At 39.2% G+C, this 23,887-nt stretch overlaps 2 protein-coding genes across 9 annotated transcripts; one reads left to right on the top strand and one right to left on the bottom strand.

Annotated features, from left to right (window-relative positions):
* Nucleotides 1-1,813: 1,813 nt before the first annotated feature.
* On the bottom strand, nucleotides 1,814-8,945 carry LOC145787093 (uncharacterized). 8 transcript variants are annotated; one of them, XR_014291368.1, is made up of 3 exons: nucleotides 2,431-8,945; nucleotides 2,129-2,215; nucleotides 1,814-1,945 (listed from the first exon to the last, which is right to left on the bottom strand). XR_014291368.1 is itself a non-coding variant. In XM_082598813.1 (3 exons), exon 3 carries the CDS (start codon nucleotides 7,401-7,403, stop codon nucleotides 3,546-3,548), a length of 3,858 nt encoding a protein of 1,285 aa, XP_082454939.1. In that variant the 5' UTR covers nucleotides 7,404-7,914; nucleotides 8,098-8,184; nucleotides 8,400-8,945; the 3' UTR covers nucleotides 1,814-3,545. The 8 variants fall into 8 exon arrangements, 4 of the variants coding, with proteins under 4 accessions (XP_082454939.1, XP_082454936.1, XP_082454937.1 ...); XM_082598813.1 differs by having other exon boundaries at nucleotides 1,814-7,914; nucleotides 8,098-8,184; nucleotides 8,400-8,945; XR_014291366.1 differs by having other exon boundaries at nucleotides 2,129-8,945.
* Nucleotides 8,946-16,598: 7,653 nt separating this feature from the next.
* Nucleotides 16,599-20,287, top strand: LOC145787286 (proteasome subunit alpha type-2-like). The gene is made up of 7 exons (XM_082598999.1): nucleotides 16,599-16,730; nucleotides 17,385-17,594; nucleotides 17,770-17,892; nucleotides 18,286-18,367; nucleotides 19,276-19,349; nucleotides 19,658-19,715; nucleotides 19,982-20,287. Exons 1-7 carry the CDS (start codon nucleotides 16,693-16,695, stop codon nucleotides 20,096-20,098), a joined length of 702 nt encoding a protein of 233 aa, XP_082455125.1. The 5' UTR covers nucleotides 16,599-16,692; the 3' UTR covers nucleotides 20,099-20,287.
* The last annotated feature ends 3,600 nt before the right edge of the window (nucleotides 20,288-23,887 follow it).

The following is a 23,887-nucleotide window of genomic DNA, read 5'->3' as shown; positions in this document are numbered from 1 at the left end:
ACAAGTGCTCGACTATTCAAATAGGCTAGACACTGTAGACAGAGATGTACGTAGGCCTACATGCCGCAAATTCTACGCCGTAGACTTGCGGCGTAAACTTTTTGTTTACGCTAACGCTTACGGCCACATTTTTTTGGTTAGTTGTCGCTTGAGTCTATACGCCGTAAAGTTTTCACGTTTTTTTAGCGCATAGCGTCAACGCATACTTTGTGATGTATTTTTTTCGCTACAACACGCCAATACCTTCCAGCGCTGCAGTTGAAAGAATGTTTTCAATGGACAAAGACCAGCGGCGTAGCTAGGGAATGTGCCGAAATGTGCCGCCCGGGGCGGATTCAGATTTTGCCGCCCCTTCAAGAAAAAGCATGTGAAAATGAAATGCGTTTTTTTATCAGATTATAGGAAAATCGTAGTCTGAAAGTGCCGCCCCCAGACGTGCCGCCCGGGGGCAAGTTTCGAAAAGGTAGGCTACCATTAAAAAATCCCCTTCGAATTTTGTTTGGTAATCACGGAAGAAAAAGAGCATAGCAGTAGTGGGAATCAAACCCACGTCAATGCAATGACTATCACCGCCCTAACCCTCTGCACCAAGTGAGGTAGTGGCAACCGATGAATTAATTTAGCTATTATTTGCCTTTTTCCTTTGTTGCTCAAAGGGGATTTTTTAATGGTACCTTTTAGAAAGTTGCCGCCCGGGGCGGTCTGATCACCTTGCCCCCCCTAGCTACGCCACTGGCAAAGACATATTGAAACCAAAACGCAGCAAAATGTCAGATGAACACTTTCAGATGCTTGTGTGTCTTTGTGGAAATTCAAAAGAAAACTTGTTTGTTTCGAGTGGTTTATACCGTGTGAATGTTTGGCACATAGCAAACAAAATAAGTTTACTCTAGTGTATGCGCTGACGCTGACGCCGCCAACTTTTTGTTACAAGTTACGTTGACGCATACGGCGTATGGTTTTTCCAACGTTTGCGTTTACGCTGACGGCGTCAATATTTTTTGTATTCACGTACATCACTGAATAGAACATGCTACCTTTCATGCAGTAGCCATCTTCGTAAATCTTTTTCACGACTTTTTATGTCGATAAAAATCTTCAAACAACTGCCACATCAAAGTACTTTAGAATTCTAAATCTCTTGTCAAATCGTTATACAGTTTGTTTGTATATTTTATTATCTTTATCCTGCATTTGCGGGAAAGCGGACTTGAGCGCTATGCATCGTTGTACGCCTTCCGACGTAGCCTACACCTGACCCACGCTGCAGCCGACGGCAATGTCTGTTTCCGGTTGTCTACTCTACTTATGACTTAAATTTGATACTACCCATTACTCGAAATCGATCACTGAGTAAAGGCAATTATCGTAAAGTTTCTTGCCCAGAGAAACAACAGCAAGTGCGGGTGGCTGGAGTCGAACATGCAGGCTCTCGACTGCGAGCCCAACGCGCTAACCACTCGGCCACTGTTGGTATCTCCATGGTGTTATTCGCAGTTTGCTTATTTACAACTCTCTAAAAAAGTAGTGACTGTTTACTATGTTATTTTGATAATTTTTAACTGGTTGTTTTGTTTTCTGTGTTGTATTGGAAATATGGACTTGCTGATTTGACGCAAATAAAAAATAATAATGAAATCGATTTTTTTGTCTGGAAACACAATGATTTAGCAAACCAAACGAGAGTTGCCAGATGAACAAATTCAGCCTCAACTAAATTAATTAAATCTTTTAACTTGAATTAATTAAATCTTTTAACTTTATGTGATATTATCCTCTATCACTAGGCTCGACCGCAAAGGCAATCCGACTGTTGTCGAATATAGATGGAAATGGTTTATTAAATTGGAGCGAAATAACAATGATACTTGACGTTTTTGCCAACAGTCTCTCAAACCACAATCCCGAGTGATCAGAACAGGAGTGTGATCAAAGAAGTCGTTTTCTGAAATAACATAAAAGCACAAATCACGCATTTGCCTAAAACTACAGTACAAGGCAATAATGATTAATGTGAGTTTTTTACATTGCTACATCCATCGTGAATATGCGTCGACCTTTAGCGCTTTACGGACAGATATTGTGAATTAAATCAGCAATAAATTCCACATAATTAAAATGTCCATACCAATTTTTGCCAAGTAAGCCGGTGAATTGCGACAACAGCAACAGTCTGAAATTCTTTACACAGGATTCCAATGCGGTTACAATTCAGCTATAACAAATGAAATTAACGCGTTACGATACGTCGAAAATACGTAGATCATGCACAATAAAGCTGTGTCATTAAGTAAGCCCTTTTACAAGTGAACACAGCGCGTACAAAACTGATAGTGATAGATATGTTCAGCTTAGATACGTCAGACTATTAACACATACAGTAGCAAAGGCTAAATTTACAAATTAGCAATCAATTTGTACGGTACTCACATGAAGCAATCTCTTTAAAGCTGCTTGCCCGAATTCTACAAATCTCGACTTACTAAATAAGTCCGAACTGGCTGACAAAACAACCCAAGTTCACAGATGAACAGAACTTTTGCCCAACGTTGGCTACAAACTGTCTGATAATATTTCAGGCACAAGTGGGCTTATTTAAGATAAATTTTTACATGTTTTGAAGTTCCCAAATTATAATAAAGAAGCAACAAATCGAACACAATATTTTCCATGAATCACGGAATGTTGTTTCCGTACGCGATAAACTAAGATCCCAAGGGACGATGATTTCAATAAATCGTTACGTCACAATAAACTTGGAGCCACCGTGTTTTGCAAGGGCATATGAAATCACCAAAATGTTTTCCAAAATAAAGTGTTTTTTCTATATTGTTTTAAGCTAAGCAACTTTCCAGTACATCAATTACGGTTGATCAATCGCCAGGAGAAAGCTACTATGCCGTCAAAGAAGGGCATTCGTCAATATATTGCCACTCGTAAACACGTAAACTTCAAAACTTATGCAGTGAGGAGAAAATATCTTACACTCCCTCCAAAAATAGGAAAATATGCAAGCCTATTTTTAACGTGAAACAAGATATTTTCGCAATTACTAAAGGGCAAAAACTACGGCTGCAATACTGAAGCGAGTCATAAAACACAAATACACAACATTATGTATCTACTCATTGTTGTCTCCACACCGCATGCAGGAACGACAATGCGTAGATACCGCGAAAAATACAATCCACAATTGACTTCCGGCACATCGGGTTCCCGCAGCAACGGATCAGCAGAGCGTTCATAAATCAGCAAAGCGTCTATTATTTGCCCTCAAATCCAGGCAATTGCTTCGTAGAAGCGCATGAAATCGCAGTTCTTGCACTGCTTCGATCTATACAGAATTTGCGTTGATTGCAGTATCATTTGAGGCCTCGGCTGGCTTGCAGATAAGACACAGCTTTGCAATCGGCCTTCTCAGGATGCCGGTACCGACTCGAACATCTACTTGTCGCACTACTCCGTGCTTATCTGGATATGTATGAATGATTCTTCCCATAGTCCAACGTCGTCGTGGAAAATTATCGTCAACAATTAAGACGACGTCATTCGTCTCGAAGTTGCATTTTCGGTCCGGCCATTTTTTGTCTCAAAGCGATTGTCGGTAGATACTCCTTTTTCCACCTTCGCCAGAACTCATCGGCTAGGAAATGAACTCTTCGCCATTGTCGTCGCGCATAGCAGTCTTTTTCGTTTGCCTTCACGGAAAGCATTGGAGGATCACTCTCCAAATTGTGTCGTAATAAATGATTTGGTGTCAGTGGTTGTTGATCCGTCGAATTGTAGTTCACTGGAACCAGCGGTCGTGAGTTCAGGATGTTTTCCACTTCAATCATGAAGGTGTTCAGCGTGTCGTCCGTCAGTGTGCCGAACTTGGAGAGCATAAAGTCGAGAATCCGTCGAACCGAGCGGATCATTCGTTCCCAAACGCCTCCGAAGTGAGACGCCCCTGGTGGATTGAAATTCCACCTCATTGCTTTTCGTCGAAAGTATTGTTCAATGCTGGGGTCCTGTAAAGATCTCAAACAATCCTTTAATACGCGATGTGCACCGACAAAATTGGTGCCATTATCACTAAACACTTCCTTAGGATTTCCCCGTCTGGCAGCGAACAGTCGAAAAGCATTAAGAAATGCGTCAGTAGACATGTCATAGACAATCTTTAAGTGGACAACCCTCATAGTTAAGCAAGTGAAAATGCATCCATACCTTTTTACCATGCTCCTTCCCTGCTTAACCATGAAGGGTCCGAAGTAGTCGATTCCGACAGAACTGAAAAGAAGCTTCTCAGAGCGTAGACAAACATCAGCGGCGGAATCCTTGAAGAAGTTAAACCGCTCATGCAAAGACGTCCAAGTGTGTGCTATTCCTGCATGACCAACATGGAGATTCTGCTTCAAAATAAACGAAATTTTAGATTGACTTGAATACGAAAGAATGATTGGATGTTTGATATTGCAAGGACTCGCTGTATTCTCCAAGCGTCCTTCTACCCTCAAGGTGTCTGTAAAGTTATCATTAACAGAGTGCGGATACGAAATCGCGCTGTAATTTTGATTGAAAGCGTCGAAAAAGTAATGCAGTCGGTCTATGCTCACCCTACCTAACTGCAATGACTTTAAACAATGTTGCAAAGTGGCACTCTGCAATTCAAAGAGTTGAGGGAACCGCTCCCTCCATTCGTCTACATCGGGCTGGTACAATGGCCCTTGCATCAATACATTGTCTAATGAAATTCCTCTGTGTTGGGCCACACAATCGGAAACAATTTGTAATGTCTCTGGTTTACTTTGGTCGAACACTGGGTCATGAGGGAGGTACCGTGCCGCATCTGCGCGGTCATCATCACGGCCCTTCCTGTCCTCCACTGAAGTAGGAAAATCTACGTCCCTAAAGATTGTCTGGGGGTTCTGTATCTGATATTGACTTATTCGATTAACCATTGCCTTTTTTGAGTTTGCCCGCTCGATTCCGGGTCCAATCACGCTCCACCCTAAGGGAGTCTTTAATGCACAGGGATCTCTTCTCCCTCCATACCTCGAATCCAGATGCCTATGAGCATATGGAACGTCAGTGCCTATTAGTAACGAAACCTCTTCAGTATCCAGGTGAGGGAACTGGATACCCTTCAGGTGAGGCCATGCTTCTATATCTGAATCTGTTAAAGGACGATTGTTTCTGAACGCCAAATCGTCCAGCGACACCGCTTGTCTTATATCCAGCTCATCAGTGTCATCTAGCGGCCGAATTTTAAAATCTAATTTTCGGCAATCAACCGATCTCGGCATTTGGCCCACAGTTGTCAATTGGATTCTGTCTGGCTGACCTCTTAAACCCAATTTCTTGACCAGTGACGTGGTGCAAAACGTGGTGTCACTTCCGGTGTCTAAAAATGCGTTAACGGTCAAGCATTTATTTTCGTTATAAACCTTGACCGGGATAACGCAGAAAAAGAAATTCTTTCGTTCCTCAGACAGCGTTTCGCACTTAGCAATGGTGGCTGGCCTGCCATTGTTGCTATTTCCTATGGTTTGATCATTGTTACTGGGACCTCGTGAAAAGCCAAGCTGCTGCCTCGGGCCAGTAGGTCTCATTTCCTCGTGCAGCAGAGTGTTGTGGCGACGTCCACAACCCTTTACTGTGCAAGCCGGCGGTCTATCACAAGACCTAACAACGTGCTTGTCGCTGAAGCAGTTGTAACACCTTCCTTTGTATCTGATAAAGTCCCTGCGATCAGAAATTGACTTTTTCAGAAATTCATTGCATCTACCTATTGGATGCGGTCCGTTGCAAAGGTAGCATGCCATCCTCGGCCGTGAAGCAACCGTCGCTTCAACGGCAGAACAAGAGCTCTTCTGGGTATATCGGGGGCTGGCTGGGGCCTTTTGATCTCGTTTCACCGACCTGCACAGTAAACCTCCAAAAGCGTTTAATACTCTCGATTCTTCTTCCACAAACCCTACAAAGTCGTTAAATGTAGCTTGTCTCCCTGACTGCAGCATAATGTTAGCAGTGCGGCGCCTCCAGCCCTTCTGCGTTTCCATCGGCAACTTGGCAGCCAGCATCACCATGGTATCCACTGTGTTAAGGTCGCCCAAGTTTTCGAGCTTCCCTAGCACCAGTGAACACTGACGTAAGAGTTGGGAATAATCGCGCATGCCCAACGCGTCTTCGCTCTTTATATCAGGCCTTCCCATGAGCCTTGTAACGAAAGACCTAGCGACAATATGGGGCACGCCATAATTGTCGTGCAGAAGTTTCCTCGCTTCTGCGTATCCTCCACTGGAGTCGATAATCGAACAATGCTCGATTAAGTGCTTGGCTTTCCCTCGGCACTGCTGCAATAGTAGAGTCATTCGCATTCCATCGGTGTGAGCTCGACTCTCCAAGTGGGCCTCGAAATGGCGAATAAAGGTCCAATACTCAATTGGCTCGCCTGAAAATGTCATGTGCTCTGGCTTAGGCATGCACATGCCCTCGCCAACAGCTTTCACGATGCAAGGCAAAATTTCAGAGTCCGAGGGCTGAAAGCTAACAGTTTTATTTACTTCAGTCATAGCACGGTCAGGCTGGAATTCCGGCACCTTTCCTATACCGAGATCCACCTGACCCTCATGCCTACTGGCATCCGCTCTACCAGATAGCGCAAGACCAGGCTGGCAGTCCGGCACTTTCGGTGTGCTAGAATCCACTTGGTCCTCGCATAGGCTTGCTAGAGACGTGGACCGTCTGCATTCTTCAGACTGGTCCAAAACTTCTAACTGCGCTTTTGCTGTCTCGACAGCCAATTTGGCCTCGAACCTTTCCCTCTCAGCCCGTAGTCTTTGATCTTCTTCGATGTTTTTCAACTTAAGTTCGGCAAGTTTCTTGGCTAGTGCCGCCTCCGTTCTCTGCCTTTCACTGACAGACGTGCTACAGGAAGAGCGAGAGCGGCTAGACCTCTTCGATCGGCGACTATACACCACACTCGCCGCTGGCGTTTCTCGCAAAGCTGAACGTTCGACATGCGGCTCGGGTTCGGCGCTCAGTTCTGCTCGAGCAACGCTAATGTCTAATTTCCTTTGAATCCAAGCCTGCTTCATCGCCTCTAGTTCGCAAAACTCATCATTTGCGTATTTAAAAGTTTTTAAGTGAGCCTCCATCATTGGTAACAGCCGGTCATAAACTCGCTGAAACGACTCTTCAGCGTTTTTAAATTCTACAAGACTCTTAGCTTTTGCAGCTTTCTGGCACAAAACGAACCAAGAGGCTAACCTTTTGTCTTCTCGCGTTGCTTTGTCAGGAGAGAATTCCTCGACATGATGAGTTTCCGGCGAAACCGACGCTGAAACCGATGGAAGGTTCTGGGTTTCCTCAGAAGATGGATTTTCCTGCTCATTTGGAGTTTCTGTTGTTTGAGACATCGTTATTTACAGTAGTGCTGAAAGTTTCAATGTAGAAGATGAGAAGTAATCAACAGCAAATATTGGCACAAGTCTACGAAGGATAATAAAGTAACAAAGGAATGGGAAGCCTAAAAATCACCTATCCAGGGACAGTTTCTTGATATGTAATTTGTAAAACAGTGGTCAGATTGTCAGCAAAGACACTAGAAATAATTTGCGAAATAGGCAAAAGAAACCAGAAAACTAGTGTGCCGACTTTAGGGGACGAGAAACTAAATATTGTCTACCACAGGCAATAAGAAACAAGAAAAACTATTGCCGACCCACGGCAGAAAATTGAAAACTAATGTGATATTATCCTCTATCACTAGGCTCGACCGCAAAGGCAATCCGACTGTTGTCGAATATAGATGGAAATGGTTTATTAAATTGGAGCGAAATAACAATGATACTTGACGTTTTTGCCAACAGTCTCTCAAACCACAATCCCGAGTGATCAGAACAGGAGTGTGATCAAAGAAGTCGTTTTCTGAAATAACATAAAAGCACAAATCACGCATTTGCCTAAAACTACAGTACAAGGCAATAATGATTAATGTGAGTTTTTTACATTGCTACATCCATCGTGAATATGCGTCGACCTTTAGCGCTTTACGGACAGATATTGTGAATTAAATCAGCAATAAATTCCACATAATTAAAATGTCCATACCAATTTTTGCCAAGTAAGCCGGTGAATTGCGACAACAGCAACAGTCTGAAATTCTTTACACAGGATTCCAATGCGGTTACAATTCAGCTATAACAAATGAAATTAACGCGTTACGATACGTCGAAAATACGTAGATCATGCACAATAAAGCTGTGTCATTAAGTAAGCCCTTTTACAAGTGAACACAGCGCGTACAAAACTGATAGTGATAGATATGTTCAGCTTAGATACGTCAGACTATTAACACATACAGTAGCAAAGGCTAAATTTACAAATTAGCAATCAATTTGTACGGTACTCACATGAAGCAATCTCTTTAAAGCTGCTTGCCCGAATTCTACAAATCTCGACTTACTAAATAAGTCCGAACTGGCTGACAAAACAACCCAAGTTCACAGATGAACAGAACTTTTGCCCAACGTTGGCTACAAACTGTCTGATAATATTTCAGGCACAAGTGGGCTTATTTAAGATAAATTTTTACATGTTTTGAAGTTCCCAAATTATAATAAAGAAGCAACAAATCGAACACAATATTTTCCATGAATCACGGAATGTTGTTTCCGTACGCGATAAACTAAGATCCCAAGGGACGATGATTTCAATAAATCGTTACGTCACAATAAACTTGGAGCCACCGTGTTTTGCAAGGGCATATGAAATCACCAAAATGTTTTCCAAAATAAAGTGTTTTTTCTATATTGTTTTAAGCTAAGCAACTTTCCAGTACATCAATTACGGTTGATCAATCGCCAGGAGAAAGCTACTATGCCGTCAAAGAAGGGCATTCGTCAATATATTGCCACTCGTAAACACGTAAACTTCAAAACTTATGCAGTGAGGAGAAAATATCTTACACTTTAGATGAATCTTTTAACTTTTAAATTTATTCAATTCAATTTATTTTTCGCTGTCAGAATGCAAAAGAAATGATATTGTGAAAAAGAAATACGGTAACAAAACCAACAAAAGGTAAAGGTGGCAAAACCTTAATGGTTTAAGACGTGCATGAAAGGATTTAATATTGCGGTATATGCATCAATAAATATAGTTAAGCACGGCCACCAAACCTGATACTTTAAAATAAATTGATAAATTAGTTAAGAATTAGTCGCCTCCTCGTTCCTGGAACAACTGGAGCACCAATTCTTAAAGCAATGAGAACACATTGATTGATTGAACTTGCATTGAGAAAGCTACTATAGTACCTTGTCACTTTGAAAGCTTAATCCTGGCAATTTCGCATTATTATAGACTTAATAGCCTTGAACCTCTCTCGCAGGTCCGGCTACTTTGGCTCAACTTACCTAAAGCTTGAGAAATTTCAAGGTGTCAGAGCCAAAATTTTGAATTAGAAAACAATTTCATCATCATCATTATTTTATTCCTTCTTTAAATTGAGGGTTGAATACAATGCGCCATTGCTTTTTCACATGCAAAAATTTTTACATGTCAAAAATATTTGAGCGAAAACTATGGTTAGCAGTTAGCACAGAAAGCCTTACGTCAGAGAAGCGAAAGATTTTAATTTTTTTTGCAGGTCATTAAAAGTTGGAAAAAAAACATCCCCGAAACAAGCAATTCTTAGAAATCATTTAAACTTTAAGTAAAAACCTCTTGAAATCAATTGAGTAGCTTGCTAGACAAACAAAGTTATGATTGATCAATTTGCAAGATGATGTAGAGAAAGTCGTTTGCTAGAATCTGGCAGCACTGAACGAAGAATTCAAAGAATCTCATTCTAGGCTTTCAAGGTTGCCATCTGGTATATTTTTATACCAAATTTCGCAAATCTGGTATATTTTTTTCATGTTTGGTAGTTGAAATTTTCGTTTGGTATATTGGTATATATTTGGTATATTTTGTAGCATTTGGTAGGTGATTTTATGAGTTTGGTATATTTTATAATTTTGTGTCAATTGACTAGTAGTTTTTTCAATGTAGGCTACAAATTTGGAGTGTGTTAATCAATAAAAACTTGTTTCTTCTTTAAAAAAGTTAAAATCGATATACCATTTGAGATTTAGCCTAATGACCATCAATCTACAACAGCACTTTCAAACAAATATGACATGATACAGGCTTTTAAAAGGTTTTCTAAAGCATGAGTGCCATTGGAGTTGCTTAACTGTAATGTTTTACAATGTATTGTTTTGTTGTCTCAAGGTGTTAAAGAATGCTTCTCAGTGAGCAACATTGCAAGTGTTGTTGACTTTGATTTTTACTGTGCTGTTATGGAATGTAAACTTTGGTTTCAAAATGTTGAACAGTGTTGTTAATGTGTGGCTAAAACTTTTTTCATGCTCTTATTGTGTTATATCGTATGTAATTATTGAATCATAATTACTTAATTCTTTATTACCCTGACCTTGATACTTCGGCAAAGTGCAAAATTTCCTAAATTTTGGAGCACTTCTATTAGGCGCAGACAATTAGGTGCGCATACTGTAGCGTTGGGACATTTAGGTGTGGCACGCGGTCATTTTGGTGCTATTCGGAGTAAAGTCTATTTTGTTGGGTTCTTGATGGTTGCATGGTGCGTTTTATTAATGCATCAGCCAAGTGGGCATAGTCTCGTCTGTATCACAGGAACCAACGCTCCAACAACTTTTTTGTTTTGTTTTCTGAAACTTGATGAAATATCATGCGAAATCGCTGTGGTACCGGTAATCAGTTCATCTTCGAGTCATATATATTAAAATTAGCCTAAACTAAAACGTTCTTTGCCCAAGTTAAAAATTAAACATTATTCAGCTAGTTGATGTGTACAAAACATAATTTTTGTGTAAACTTTTGTTTTTTAGATCTGTTTCGTATAAACTTGGTATAATTTTTTAAAGTTTGGTATATATTTGGTATATATTGCTCTGCAAAATCTGGCAACCCTGCTTTCAAACAAGGTTACCAGTTGGCTTTTTTCAAGCCAAATTTCTCAAATCTGGCTCTTTTTTAAGGCCTTTGGCTGGAAGATTTAGCCTGCGGTTTGGCTTTTTTTTGTAATTTGGCTTCTTTTTGGCTTTTTTTTAAGTTTGGCTTTTTAACCAGTTAAGTTATAGATTTTTTTTAAACTTTTTAAGTACTGAACATATAGGCTACATCTGCAATTTTTCTCGTTGGTAATTCCGTAAAATCCTGACTAAGTGTGAACATCCCAGACAGCAAAATCCGCCATATTTATGTTGACTTAACATCTGCAGACGTTAAATCGATGTAAAAATGAAGGATTTTGCTGTTTGGGATGTAGGCTACCCTATAGGGTGACTACTGACCAGCCTTGTTTAACTCTCGATTGTCTGGAAAGTAAAAAGCTAATGACGGCAAACATGTTAGATGAAACAGCAGAACGTCCATCAAGGAGATGAAGCGTCAAAGTAGATGCGTTTCTTGGCAATAAAGGTCTAGAACAGTTTTGCAACTCTAAATTCAAAACGGCTTCTTCAGCTGTTGGGTGTAGATGAAGCAATACTTTCGAAGGATCCTGCTCATTGGACTGAATATGGTGCAATTATTCAAGCTTTACACATAGCAAAGGGACTTTCAGCAGTCAATGACAGAGCAGAGAGAGGAGTTGCTGTAATCTAGGATTTTAACAAACCCAGACTAAAGATGAGGTCCAACTTCAGTTTCTTTTGCAAGTTGTTATTGAATACAGGAAACTGTTTTCCAAATTGCAACAAGAACAATATTGTCGATAATATTATCGCTTCTCGCAGTACAGACCAGAATTGCATTTTGAAATGAATATCGTCACCAGTGTTCCCTAAGGTTCAAAAATTGAGAAAATAAACGAAATTCTGTAGACTGTTTCGTGGTCATAAAAAAGATTGTGAAATCAAGATTTGGACAGATTTCACGAGTCCTAATTTCTTAGAGGGAACACTGATCGTCACATATTTTTTATAGAGCTAATGCTATAATACCTTTTATGTTAAAATGTGTTTTTTCTAAATAACCGCTTTTCTACTTAAGATAGATGCATTTAATGTTCAGAAAGCAGATAGGAAACTATGTTTTCTGCATCTTTTGACACAAAACCGTAGCCTACAGTATCTCTAGCTCAAGTGGTTTTTGAGATACGCAGATTTGGTATTTTGAGGGAGAGCACAGTAGCCTACTTTAGGGGGGAAGGCCACCGCCACCCTTAAATCAACTACAAATTTAAAAAAAGTTTGCAGGAGTTATTTTTTCTGACAATCTCACCATTTGAAAGGGTGTCCCAAGTAATATTCAATTTTAAGAGCCACCTTAATGTACACGAAAAGTGAAATCGTGCAAGACTCAACTGATGACTTGTAATTTTTTTCAAATATTATTCATGATTTCATGCCAGCACCTAATGTTTCCGCTTATATGTTTGGGTGCACCTTGCAAGGTGAAGAGTGTAATTGCCCCTCACGTCCTAAATTGTAAGTTTATTTTGAATGTGCAACAGTTTTCTAAAACAGGCTTTCTAGGTCTTCAATCTATATTTCACACTCTTTTTAAGAGAGCAAGATTTCTTACTGTTTAATTGATGAATATTTTGAAGAGCCTTTTCTTAGCCAAACATACTTTTGTTCTGGCTATGCTCTCTGCAGTGCACCCTACGAGGTAAAAAGTGCTTTGTACTGTTAATTCGTCCATTTAATAACACCAAGTATGTGATGATAACTTGTTTTTAGTACTTGATAGTCATGCTTTGTTTGGCTTTTTTTTGGCTCTTCTCAAAAGATATTTGGCTTTTTTATTTTCATTTTGGCTGGAGTTTTAGTCAAGTTTGGCTTTTTTTTGAAATTTTGATCTGGCAACCCTGCTTTCAAATTTTGATAGAGTACCGTAGGCCTAAGCAATTCAGTTTCATGTCGTGTTGTATCGTTTTGATTTTCGTCATTGGTATATTCTCATAACGAAAAAAATATATTAATACATATTATACATACCATCCCGTTGATGAACTAGAAAAGGGGGCAAAACCTTAAAATATATGAGGTCACCAGTTTCAAAGTTTGATTTAACCCCCCCAGACTCACTTTCCAGAGATTTTCCTTATATATATATATTAGGGTGTGACAGCCGCCCGACCTTTTCAGAATTTGCCTACCTTTTTTTTGGTGGTGAGGTTTTACCTGTATAAGATTCCTGTAAAGTTTCAAAAAAATTGGTCAAGGTTTAGAGGTGGCCCGTGGCCACTAAAGTTTTTGGGGGGTGGGCGATGCATTTTTAGGGGTGCTTTTGCTATATCTCGGCTCCTAGACATGATGGAAGGTCGTGCTATAGCTCAATCGATGCAGAATAAGCAAATTTGTATTAGACTTGTGAAGAAAATATTTGCCTAAAATGTGTAGTTTGCAAGTTATTTGAGAAAAACCCGTTTTTTGTAAAAATTTTGTGAAAGATTGTTACATATGAATTGAATGTTTTATCTTTTTCACTTTTTTTCTTCTTAGGAACACCTGGAGAAGTACAGAAGCTGTAACTCTTCAAAGTTTAAACCTAAGTTACCTCATGTTTGCTTTGTTAGAAGCATAGAAACTGAACACTAAGATTGTGTTTACTGTTTGAGCAATTTTTATGGTGGTGAGTGCTAATTTATGTTACATGCTATGTCAAAGTTTAAAGATCCAAGGTATTATTTGCTTGACACAATTCCTGGTGAAGAAAATAAAGTCATTACTGGTTCACGACTCCCTACTTATCGTCAGGTCTTGCTGTGCTTTCTTGCTTATCATTCCACTACAACAAATACCGTACCTTGAGAAATGCTGCTAACGAGCTGTTAAAGCAGTACTACCCTTTTACAAATATGCAAAAATACCTCACTTGCAATCTCATAAGATGGCAGAGGAAGTGATTAAGCTTCCTATTAGAAACTAAGCACAGGATGGACGATTTACAGCAACAGAGAATTTTAGTAGTGTAAAATGTGTTTATATTTTCACAGGTTTAAGGAGAACTTTGAGTCAATTAGCCATAAATGTTGCTATGCAGACCTAGACATCCCTGCACCTTTGCCAGCAGATATGAGGATCAAGAAGGAGATGATAGTGAAGATCTGCTATGAAGCCCTAGCAGTAGCACAGGGATTTATGAGGGGTGATTATGAGGAGCTAATCAAACTAGTGCTTTTGTATCTTGGTGAGGGAGCTGAGACCTTTGGAGGTTTTCTACATTAGGGTGCTTGTCACAAAGCCAGATGGATGGCCAAGATTTTATACTGCATCAAGATCGTTCTTCTGACTAAAGTTATTACTAGAGATCTTCCTGTAGATTTTACATGTTCAAAGCAACAGTTAAAGAAAATCCAAAAAATTGTTCAGCTTGTTGTAAATTCCTATGTGTCATGGTGGCTAACCGCTTCTGTGTCAACTTCTGCTCCTTGCAACGACCTAAAACTTATCAACAACCTCCTTGAGTATGAAAAAATCGACAGCAGTATGGCTAAAGCAGCTCTTAAAGGGGCACATGTGGTATCTTAGTGAAGAACTTATACCCCTTACCCTTTTCGATAGCAGTGTGTCTGATGGGACAAAGCAAAAAATTGCTCAAAAGCTGACAAGCTTCGAAGATCCTGGACATTCTTTGAAAAGAGAAGGAAGTGATTTTGGCAAACCCTCCTTTCCTTCCGTTCCTACAAAACCAACAGATGACTTGAGCTCCTTTGTTGGAGAAGATTCTTGGAGCTTCTTCAGAATCTTGAGGATTGACACGACCTTTTTAAGTGTTGGTGTTGTCGATTGGTGCCAGAACGGCAGCTACTGTGAAGCAAAGAAACGGGTTTCAAATCTTTGTGTTGGTAATGATACAGCAGAAAGGGGTGTCAAACTGTGCCAAGACTTTATGGACACCACTAAGACAGAAGTTTCATTTCAAATATTGTTCAAGTATATAGTTCAGAACAGCAGAAATTCTATGCCCAATCAGCGTAAACAAAACTTAAACCCATCTCGGTGTTGGTTTCTTATATTGTGATTTTTATCATCGCTGTTCCTCGCTCTCATTATGTATTTTGTGATTTCGTTTAACATTAAGTAAACATGTGAATTCATCATTTCATTGATTTTCCATGTGTTTTAACCCAAGAAGAAAAGGTGCCAAGAACATTTTTCTCACAAATATGCAAAAAACGGGGTTTTCTCAAATAACTCGAAAACTACACATTTTAGACTGAAGATTTGTTCACAAGTCTGATATCAACTTGCTTATTCTGCATCGATTGAGCTATAACATGACCTTCCATCATGTCTATGAGCTGAGATATAGCAAAAACACCCCTAAAAATGCATCGCGCACCCCCCAAAAACTTTAGTGGCCACGGGTCACCTCTAAACCTTGATCAATTTTTTTGAAACTTTACAGGAATCTTATACAGGTAAAACCTCACCACCAAAAAAAAGGTAGGCTCTGTGAAACCAAGTTTCAAAAATCATGGGGCGGCTGTCACACCCTAATATATATGTAATTATGTATTAAGGAAGAAGTCAGAAAGTTTATTTTTGGTACTCAGAAATATCAATGGAGAGAAATGTACAGCATACAACAGACATACAAAACATGCACACAAACAAGACAGCACACCATGAGGCCTCGAAACACAAGGTTGTAGATCCAAAAAAAGTAGATTCAAGGCTGTCTTTTATTCTCTTGGCACTGTTTAAGGGTACATCATCGGCTAGTGAAATTCACATATAAATTGACATTTCTAGTTTAAAAAAATCTAGGTAATTGCAATCCAAAGGTTTCTTGGGATGCAACCTATTTTGTCCCCCGATTTTTTTCCCCTAGTAAAATTGAAAGAAAAAATAGAACAAAGCCGAAGTCGCTGATTGGAGTTTCCACTAACATTTTAAAATTTTTCCCTTAAATTTATCATTGAATTTTTATAGGCCACCAACCTCACTTTCGGGTTAGGGTTATTTGTGATAAACCGACCTCACTTTCGGGTTAGGGTTATTTTGATAAACCGAACCTCACTTTCGAGTTAGAATTAGGGTTATCGAATTGTGATTGTAGCCCTCCATTACAAATGGTCACAAGCTGCCACACTGGAATGATCTATTCACTTCCAACTAACATTTCTAGACAAAATTACAACGAAAAAGTCACACTTATTTTGTGGTGGCCCATAAAAATTCAATGATTAGTTCCAAGGGAAAATTTTAAAATGTTTGCGGAAACTATGATCAACGACTTTGGCTTTGTTCTATTTTTTCTCTTGATGTATTCAGGAGATGAAATAGGTTGCATCCATTTGGGATATTCCTGACCACCTAGAAGAGCCACAAAAATCGTCTGGGTGAGCCCGAGACACAGTTTGCCTACCGCTGGTCTAGTCACTGAGGTTGAAAATGTCAATTACATGTTGTGTAAATGTTTTATTATGCATGTGTTGTTCAAGTGATCTCTGCTTGATTAATTAATACGGTATTTTTGGGACTTCAAAATTCCAACATTTTTGGTCAACTTAAAATAATCTTAAGTGAACATTATATGTTGAACATCATTTGTGAACATCATTTTATCACAGATATCTTTTTAAGTTTAGAGTGGCAGTATTTGGAATATACCGGTACACTAAATTAAATTTCTTGGCTCTTGTGCAAAAAAAAACTTTTCAAAATGACAGAGCGATATAGTTTCTCTTTGACAACTTTTAGGTAAGTTTTGATTTATATAATTATTTGTATAGTTAATTGTTTTCCAAACTTAGTGAGCAGCAGTATTCTCTTCAAGGACATGTTTACAACATATCTAATTATCTATCTGTCTGAGACATAATGCTTTATGTCAGTGAGATGTTGCTTGTCCCTGTGAAAGACATTAACCTAACTGTTTTGAGCTATAATGACAATGCTATGATTAAGTAGATATGCTCAAAGTAACTGGCAGATAGTGCACTGAGTAAAATATCGAGAAGGCATTCACAAGTTGAAGAAGTCGTTTGATAGGGAAAACTGCTGGTACAGTACCGTGTGGTCACATATATAAAACAAATGGGAAGTCACTCCTGGATTAAGAAGGTTTAGTCGCTGGAGGTAGAGAGATGTACGGTAATCTATGTGGACGACTTATGAATAGGTGCTGTGGTGCCACGTCGGAGGAACTCCAGAAGCAGAATCTTTTGGCGGTTAATGTCCAACAATGGAGGACATTGGGAGAGATAGAACACAAAGGATTGGAAACCATTAAATAGTAGTAGTTGTAGATGGACATAATTATATGCAATTTCTCACTCTGAAATTATCACAGTTAGACGTTGCATTACATTTGTGACTATTTCTGTCTGGTTAATTGTGCAATATGTTTTGCAGTCCCAGCGGAAAACTTGTTCAGATTGAGTATGCGCTCAATGCCGTGACTGCAGGCTCTCCTTCAGTGGGCATAAAAGCTCAAAATGGTGTTGTTATGGCGACAGAGAAAAAACAAAAGTCTATTTTATATGATGAAAGCAGCATTCACAAAGTTGAACCTATCACTGATAATATTGGAATAGTGTACAGTGGAATGGGTCCAGATTACAGGTACAATGAAATGGCTTTGTTTACTACTGTATTGTTCTTTTATCAATTAAACAATATATTTGTCCTGCAGTTTGGTGTATTTATATAGTGCTGATTTTCTGTTTAAAAAAATTTTTAAATTAATTTATGGTCAATGTGTGCAAAGCAATATTTAAATCGGTTTTCATTTTGTCAGAGTTTTAGTTGCAAGAGCAAGAAAAATAGCCCAAGTTTATTTCCTCCAATACCAAGAGAGCATTCCTACAACACAGCTTGTTCAAAGAATAGCTTCCGTCATGCAAGAATACACTCAGTCCGGGTTAGTGCCATGGAGTTGTGTTGCTGTACAGCATTAACTTTACTGGTTAAATTATGAAGGCTTTTGCTGCAGAAATTCCGACAACTAATTTAGGGTAGTTTTGGCTGTTGAATATGAATTCTGATTTCTTCTGTGACAAAAAGTCTTTGAGTTATGTAACAAAAACTGTTACTTTTGTCAAAACTGACATAATTTATGTTAAATTTATTTTGCATATATACATGCTGTGATAAAACAATGAAAACAATGAAAACATGCTGTGATATATTGCACAGCACAATACCTTCAAGTTTTTGTTGCAAAGCTATCTGTCTATTGTATTTTGAAAAGGCTCTTGAAGTTATCGTCATAGTGAAAAATGGTTTGATTCTTCGAGCAATCATTATATTGCAGAGGCGTGCGTCCATTTGGAGTGTCGCTCTTGATTTGCGGTTGGGATGAAGGCCGGCCTTACTTATTTCAATGTGACCCTTCGGTAAGGATAGCTGTAGACCAACTTTTAATGTTCAGTAAAAGTTGAATATGGTTAAGAGAAGGTTTTTCACTGCTGAAGCAATCAAAAACCTTCTTGCCGTAGTCAAGCTTTACACCCCAAATCAACTCTTCAACTGCAAAGTTATTTGCAGAAAATAAGACCAAACTCAGACTTATTAGAACTATTAACTTAAATTATTATTAAAGTATTAACGGAAAAGCTGATCTCTGTTCTGTTTTCTTTATAATACGGTAGTCGGTGAATCATCAATTACTTGAAGTTGTAGTTGCCACTTAAATACTCAGCATCACATGTGTTGCATATCTGCCACGATATGCTGTAGACACTCATTTCATTTTTTATCTCTCCTTTTAGCATTGACCGCCCTTTAATAAGTTGCAGACTGCTCAAACTTTAACATTGAAATACGTTCATTACCAAATAGATTCTGAAATGCTGTTTATCAGATGAGAGAGACGTCTCGCTTTGTATAGAACATTTTTCTGCACCTTTGAGAGGCCATAGGTAGTAACCGGTATTTGTTTTCGATAGTCAGAAAAAAAACAAATTTAACAGATTTTTCACCGTTCAGTAACTTTTCGTGATGTTTACTGATAGCTACAAAGTCAGTTCATGAAGTGTGTTAGCCGTTGCAGTGGTGTGATACTTATCAGCTATATAAATGCTAGTGCTATGACTGTTTAGTGTTGACGTTGCAGAGAAAGCCATATGACTTATTCTTTTAAAAGTAGAGGGCTTTTCATTTTTTTACTTGTGCTAGCTGTTTTGTAATTTTTGGCAGTGTTTTTTTCTTTAACTTTTGTTTGTTTCGACTTGCGATTCTGTACGTTTTCGGTTTGTTCTCTCAATGAAAATAATTTTCAATTCTTTTTGCTAAATCTTCCCAGGGCGCCTACTTTGCTTGGAAGGCAACAGCGCTTGGAAAAAATCATTTGAATGGGAAATCTTTTTTAGAAAAAAGGTATGCAGAAATAACAAAAAATTTGTTTACAAAATTGTTGGCCATATTTTGTGCTTGTAGTTTATGAGAGTCATTATAGTGGCTTAGCAATTTAAAAAACTACGGCCTTATATTAACAATTCAAATATAGAGCCATAGAACGTGATTTGCAGTGAAACAAGGCCCACATATTGTCATTCATTGTGCTTACAAGAACCAAGTAGAAAAACGGACCCAAAATTGACTTACTTTTTTTGAATCTCGCGTTTTATTCATTGAGTGAATACAGGATTTTTTAATGAAAATTTTCATGTTTTTCATATCTATAGATACACGGAAGACTTAGAGCTGGAGGATGCAGTCCACACCGCTATTTTGACATTAAAGGTGGGCGATTCTTGAGCACAAGTTATCATTATGTAATCGCATTCACGTCATTTGTTTTTTTTAATATGTTGTTACTGGTATTATTTTGAACAAGTCTTGTCATAAAATTTGCTCCCCGACATTTAACCAATGCCTGATGGTCGTTGAGATGTTGTCTTCTGCCTGTATATACAAATTGTTGACCATGTCGTTTAATGCTGTGTAAAAGAAGTGAAATTGAACTTATAAAATCTTCAACATAAGAAATATTGTGTATTCATCCGCAGGAATCTTTTGAAGGTCAAATGACTGAGAACAACATTGAGCTTGGGATTGCCAATGAGAACGGATTCCACAGATTACCACCAGCGGAGGTCAAAGACTATTTGGCATCCATTGCCTGAAGTTAATGGACTCTTACTATTTGAAGAGAACCTTTTGTGAGATCTTAGATCAATTTTCAACATCTTGCTCACCGATGAATAGACTTGCAATAGAAATGCACGCAGTTCGGTTGAAAGCTGCTTGTTCAATATAAAGCGAAGTTGTGTTTCGACTTTGTGTTTATTTCAGGAATTAAACTTTTCATCAGACATCTAAGCTTTGACCCTCAACTGACACGTAACTGTAATATTAAGCAGCTCCAACTATTAAGCTGCCAAATCCTGCTGAAATAAAAACTTAATTTCAGCTGGATTTGGCGCTTGTAGTTTAAATTTCACAACTTGGTTTCGTAAGTCCAAACTTCGTCTACTTCAACTGTTTTTTATTGCAACTGTTCCCACGATTCAAAACCGATGAGAAAAATTAAACTTCGTTTCACAAGTACAGATCGAACGTTCTTTTTCAGCCGAATGCTGTGGGTTCGCTGTGGTTATAGCGTTTTTTTTTTACCTCTTTCGCAACATCGTCATTTAAACATGACCAGGGAACTGTGTTCCAAAAGCTCGTGAAAAACCGCTATTACGACCGGCAGTAAAGATAAAAGTCCCATGCTCAGACACTGAGCTTTTGGGAATGAGAAGATAAGGTTCTCATTATACTAAGCGTTCGGCACTAAGGAGAGTAGGGTGGCTAGTTCCTTTCTCTCGGCCGCCTTTACTTCAGCAACTGCACCCACCCAATTTATTACACCCTGGGTAGAGGTGAGCGGTGTTTTTCAACAACCAGCTGAAGGCGGCAGTCGAGCCAGGTTTGCATAATTGGAAAGCCAACGCCTTATCCGTTGCGCCATCCCATCCCACCCAACCCGCAGTATTAAGCTGAAAAAGAACGTTCAATGCACAGTTGCACACTGGTGAAATAATTAGCGACCCTGCTGCTAAAAGCGAAACTCAATCTATTGCTTTTGAAACTTGTCTGCAACATGCCGGATCGGCGGCGTCATGTGGTTCCAAAACGTCTACATTTTAGAATTGCCAGCTGACTGTGATCCCATTTCATTAGATGGTTTAAGTTTTATCATCGGATCGACAAAACCGTAACAATCTAATTCTCGCTGTTTTGCATTTTCTTAGACGCTTTCCTCAATAGACTACGGAACCGCTGTTCCAAAGACAAGCGAAACTAACGAAATAACACTCAATATCACTGGGACCCGAATTTTAGTGATTGATAGAAGAGTTTTTTATCATCGTCCTTAGAAAGTACCTGTTGAAGTTTAATTCTGGAACGAAGCTGAATTTAGAAAGTTGCCACTAGTGGGAGTTTCCGATTATATATTATTCCATCCGCGAGGTGTCGGTACAATGGTAGGCCTACATGTTAGATCTTGCAATACTTCAAATTGCGATAGAATGCTCAATTGGGAAAAAACCGAGTCGAGGACTTTAGACAACTTTTATTGTTTGAGTGAGCTAGTTTAAACAGAAATACAAAAATAGTTTCAAAGATGTTGAGACACGATTTTAGAAAACATGACAAGCCAGACGACGCTAACGGTCGCAACAACGACGACGATGTACGTACGTCCCGACAGCTCAATTGGTTAGCGCGTGGCTTCGTAAACGAAAAAGCTTCATGGTCAAGCAGCGCTTATTCGATTCTTGGGGTGTGCGCAACAACGCAATTTTAGGACTGCTCTCCATTCAGCGGCACCTAATGGATAGCATACTTCCCTAGCATCAACAATCGGAAACTTCACCCTGTCAATCTCGGTAACCGGCCCTACGTCAAAAGCCTCTACAAGTATGCAAAGCTATCAGGAATAACCTACTTGGGCGGACCATAAATGGAGTTCTGAATGGAAGTCAACCGCCACCAGACTCTATTCGTTCATCTCCGACGCCGACACACGCCCCATCTGCCTAACACTACCAAGACAGGCATGGGTGCGCCTCAACCGTCTCCGTACGGGCGCCGGACTTTTCCGCTCAACTATGCACCAATGGGGAATGGCTTCTTCCTCCTCATGTGAATGTGGTGCCGAGGAACAGACCGCAGACCACATCATCAATGACTGTTCCATCTTCAAGCCACCTAACGGAGTGGAAGGTCTGCGTGTCATAGATGATAAAACCAAAGACTGGCTGCTCTTTAGTAGCCTTCCAGTGTAGTCTGGGAACATCGTGAATCTGGGGTGGTAAAAGGATAGACCCTCGGCTCCAGAGGCTCACACGACGACGACGAGGAATAACCTATCAAGGCTTTGCTAGTTCGAGAATAAAGATTTAAAACCAACCATCTTATATGATACTTGATCTGAATGTTGATGTGTTTTTTTTCACTGGCCGAAGTTGGCATAAGCTATAGGCCACTCTAGGCCTACTTCATTTGGTGGGATCGAAAAAACAACACTTGGTGGGCTAATTTATCCTGCTTCAACTTTTTTTTTTCTTTTTTTCAACTTTATGCTGACAAGAAAGAAGCGCAACTCTTCCAATTATGCTGCTGATAAATCTACTTAGCCTACAATTGGCATTGCACAGCACAAGTCATTAGAAGTTAGCAGCACAATGTAGGCCTACGTAGACAGCAAAATTTAGACGTCTGCAGACGTTAAATTAATGTAAAAATGACAGATTTTGCTTTCTGGAAATCTACTGTCACAGCGTTGCGATGGACAAAAAATGTTTGGTCTGACCAATCAGCAAAACATCCTCTGGATGCAGGCTCTTGCAGTTTGCCTGCGTGGTAATTTTTCAACTCAAATGAGTGGCTTTTTATTGCAGTACTTTTTACTTGTGTCTTTTTCCGAATGGTTGCTTTTTGAGGGCTGGTTTTAGAGGACAAACTTTTTCTGTGATTTTATAACCTCGAGCATGAATGTAAACAATAAGACAAGGGAAAAAAGTTGGCTTGAAACACATCCAGGTCTTTGAGAAAGACGTCATTGGCCTTTTACAGCCTTTGCTCGGTTGAGAGTCAGTATTTACTGAAGACGAAAGATTTTTTGTGGAATTGGTGGAAAACTTTTTTGATCTCGCGATGTCTCTTCTGTCAATCGGATCTGCAAATGTTAAAATATCTATGCTATGCTTATTTCGTTTTATCTAAGACAGTAGCCTACTATTAACTTATAGTCCACAAACCCCAAGGTAGGCTACGGCCTCCTAAACTTAACTTACAGTAGAAGTTAAACACTGGGATCGACCCATTAAATCCTGTTTCAACAATATGATGTAGGCAACAAAAATTATAACTTCTTCAACAATACAGGCACTTACGTAGCCTAATGTGTGAATTGTTTTGGTCAATAGTTTACCATCTGTTTTATGGCATGTAAACTTCTTGAAATTGATTTTAATCGACCTTTTCCGCGTAGGCTTCCCAATGAACGTAATTAAAATAACTTCACCAAGATCAAAACTAATTTAAGTTACTTTGACATTTATTGGTCTCCGGTTGTGTTTTGTCATCGCTTTGTAAATGGCAATTTCCCGGTTTCTGGCGACCAATGAAACTGCAATATGGACATGTGACTATATAACATTCTTTTTGAATGACTGCTATGACCGATAAAATGATGCAACTCACAACAATGCAAGTGAACAACGATGTAAACAAACGAACTTAGATTGTGATTTATTTTCTCGTTGAAAAAATACAGTGTAGTGAGCATATTAGCAACTTTTTTGCCAAAAACACAGTATGTTTCACAATAAAGCACTTGTAAAAAAAAAGTTAGCTACTGACAGCCTACCTTGGGTCCTTGGCAGCGTAAGACGTGGGTTGATGATGTGGTTTTATGACCC

Source organism: Aplidium turbinatum, chromosome 18 (assembly GCF_918807975.1).
Source record: "Aplidium turbinatum chromosome 18, kaAplTurb1.1, whole genome shotgun sequence".
In the NCBI taxonomy this organism is placed as follows: domain Eukaryota; kingdom Metazoa; phylum Chordata; class Ascidiacea; order Aplousobranchia; family Polyclinidae; genus Aplidium; species Aplidium turbinatum.
This window is presented reverse-complemented; position numbering and strand designations above follow the sequence as displayed.

Bases quoted from the DNA above. Each gene is read 5' to 3' on its own strand.
- LOC145787093 (XM_082598810.1), bottom strand. From the start codon at position 7,403: ATGTCTCAAACAACAGAAACTCCAAATGAGCAGGAAAATCCATCTTCT.
- LOC145787286 (XM_082598999.1), top strand. From the start codon at position 16,693: ATGACAGAGCGATATAGTTTCTCTTTGACAACTTTTAG. The intron at 17,893-18,285 runs GTTAGTGCCATG...ATTATATTGCAG, and splicing joins CAAGAATACACTCAGTCCGG to AGGCGTGCGTCCATTTGGAG. The intron at 18,368-19,275 runs GTAAGGATAGCT...AAATCTTCCCAG, and splicing joins TATTTCAATGTGACCCTTCG to GGCGCCTACTTTGCTTGGAA.